This window comes from Columba livia, unplaced genomic scaffold, assembly GCF_036013475.1.
Source record: "Columba livia isolate bColLiv1 breed racing homer unplaced genomic scaffold, bColLiv1.pat.W.v2 Scaffold_134, whole genome shotgun sequence".
Taxonomy (NCBI): Eukaryota; Metazoa; Chordata; class Aves; order Columbiformes; family Columbidae; genus Columba; species Columba livia.
In genome coordinates, this window is record NW_027043030.1 from 638,744 (window position 1) to 640,844 (window position 2,101).

The 2,101-nt window shown below is 54.2% G+C and overlaps 1 protein-coding gene across 1 annotated transcript; it reads right to left on the reverse strand.

Moving 5' to 3' along the window:
• Positions 1-352: 352 nt before the first annotated feature.
• Positions 353-1,285, reverse strand: LOC135577714 (olfactory receptor 14J1-like). Its single transcript, XM_065047833.1, has one exon. The coding sequence runs from the start codon at positions 1,283-1,285 to the stop codon at positions 353-355; it is 933 nt and encodes a 310-aa protein (XP_064903905.1).
• Between the last annotated feature and the right edge of the window lie 816 nt (positions 1,286-2,101).

Consider the following 2,101-nt stretch of genomic DNA (forward strand, 5'->3'; position numbering starts at 1 on the left):
CCATGCCCTCCTTCCCTCAGCCCCTGGAGAACATCAGCACTGCAGCACGGCCTCACAGGGACAATCTCTTCAGCCCGTTCCTGACCTCAGCTTTGCAAGAAGAGCCCAACTGCAGACACTGCATTGAGGGAATCCTTTTTATTACAGAGCTGTGACATGAGAGACTAGCTGTACCATCACACCAAACATGTGTGCAAAGACCCTTGTGTCAGACAGACTGGATTCATAGCTCTGGAGAAGTGGAGTGCATGCAGATCTTACCAGAGCAATGGAATTACCACAGGCAAAATTCCCAAGGCACAGGAGGTTCCTCAGATAGACTGGAAATCACTTGTGAAGAGACGTGGTCAGCTTATTGCTGCTGAAAGACGGATTGAAGCAGCTTCTTCAGTGCATCCTTGAGCTGCTGGTTCCTCATGCTGTAGATGAGGGGGTTCACTGCTGGAGGCACCACTGAGTACAGAACAGACACCACCAGATCCAGGGATGGGGAGGAGATGGAAGGGGGCTTCAAGTAGGCAAACACGGCAGTGCTGAGGAACAGGGAGACCACGGCCAGGTGAGGGAGGCAGGTGGAAAAGGCTTTGTGCCGTCCCTGCTCAGAGGGGATCCTCAGCACAGCCCTGAAGATCTGCACATAGGACACCACAATGAACACAAAACACATAAAAGCTACACAGGCACTGACCAGAAGAAGCCCAAGTTCCCTGAGGTAGGAGTGTGAGCAGGAGAGCTTGAGGATCTGGGGGATTTCACAGAAGAACTGGCCCAGGGCATTGCCCTTGCACAGGGGCAGTGAAAATGTATTGGCTGTTTGCAGCAGAGAATTGAGAAACCCAGTGGCCCAGGCAGCTGCTGCCATGTGGACACAAGCTCTGCTGCCCAGGAGGGTCCCGTGGTGCAGGGGTTTGCAGATGGCAACGTAGCGGTCGTACGACATGATGGTGAGAAGGTAAAACTCTGCTGAAATGAGAAACAAAGACAGAAATACCTGCGCAGCACAACCTGAATAGGAAATGGCTCTGGTGTCCCAGAGGGAATTTGCCATGGACTTGAGGACAATGGTGGAGATGGAGCCCAGGTCGAGGAGGGCGAGGTTGAGCAGGAAGAAGTACATGGGGGTGTGGAGGTGCTGGTCCCAGGCTATGGTGGTGATGATGAGGCCGTTGCCCAGGAGGGCAGCCAGGTAGATGCCCAGGAAGAGCCAGAAGTGCAAGAGCTGCAGCTCCCGTGTGTCTGCGAACGGCAGGAGGAGGAACTGGGTGATGGAGCTGCTGTTGGACATTGGCTGCCTGTGGGCATGAGGACCTGTCATAGGAGGAAAAGACAGTGACAAATTAGAGGAGACTTCTCCGGGGAAAATAAACAGGCTGTTTCTCATGGAAAACCCCCTCCTTGATGGAGGGATGTTTCAGCTCATTCTCTCTTTCTACTAACTGAGAGAAACTGTTCATCCCAGTTTAAAATGCAGCTTGGGCATCTGGTTTCCATGAACAAACCTGTGAGGCAAGATCCACTGAACTGGTGTCAGAACAAAAACTGACCCACACTCCCACCCCAACCCCAGAGAGCAAGAGCACCAGGGACAGGTGGACAAACAAGGAAGAACTCTGCAGTGTTCCCGAGAAATAAAGCAAGGACAGAAAGGCAGACGGGCATGCTGTGGAACCTTCTCCTTACCCGGCTGTGCTGCTGCCACTCACATAATGACACTGGAGAGCAAGTACTTTTAGCACCTTATTTGAGTACCCCGTTCCAGGAACCCTTCACCTGGAGGTCCAGCTGCTGAGGTGGAGACTCGTGACCTGGACCCCATGGCTTTGGGGCAGAGGGTCTGCTGGGGAGGAGAGGAGACCAGGGGTTGCACTGGGAAATGTGTCTGCACTGCAGGGGATTGCAGGGGGTTTCCAAAATCCTGTCCCTGGCATATCTGGTAGGAGCTCCTTCTCCCTGCCCATGTCTCTGTTGCCTGCAGCTGTGTCTCTGTCCCTGGGTCTGCTCCCTGACGGTGTCACAGACCCCGTTCCACCCGCTGTGTGCTCAGCTCTGTCCTGCTCACACCTCCTGGCACTGCCCAGGGGCAGCTCTGTGTGTGCAGGGG

Coding starts and splice junctions, on each gene's coding strand:
- LOC135577714 (XM_065047833.1), bottom strand. CDS start 1,285: ATGTCCAACAGCAGCTCCATCACCCAGTTCCTCCTCCTGCCGTTCGCA.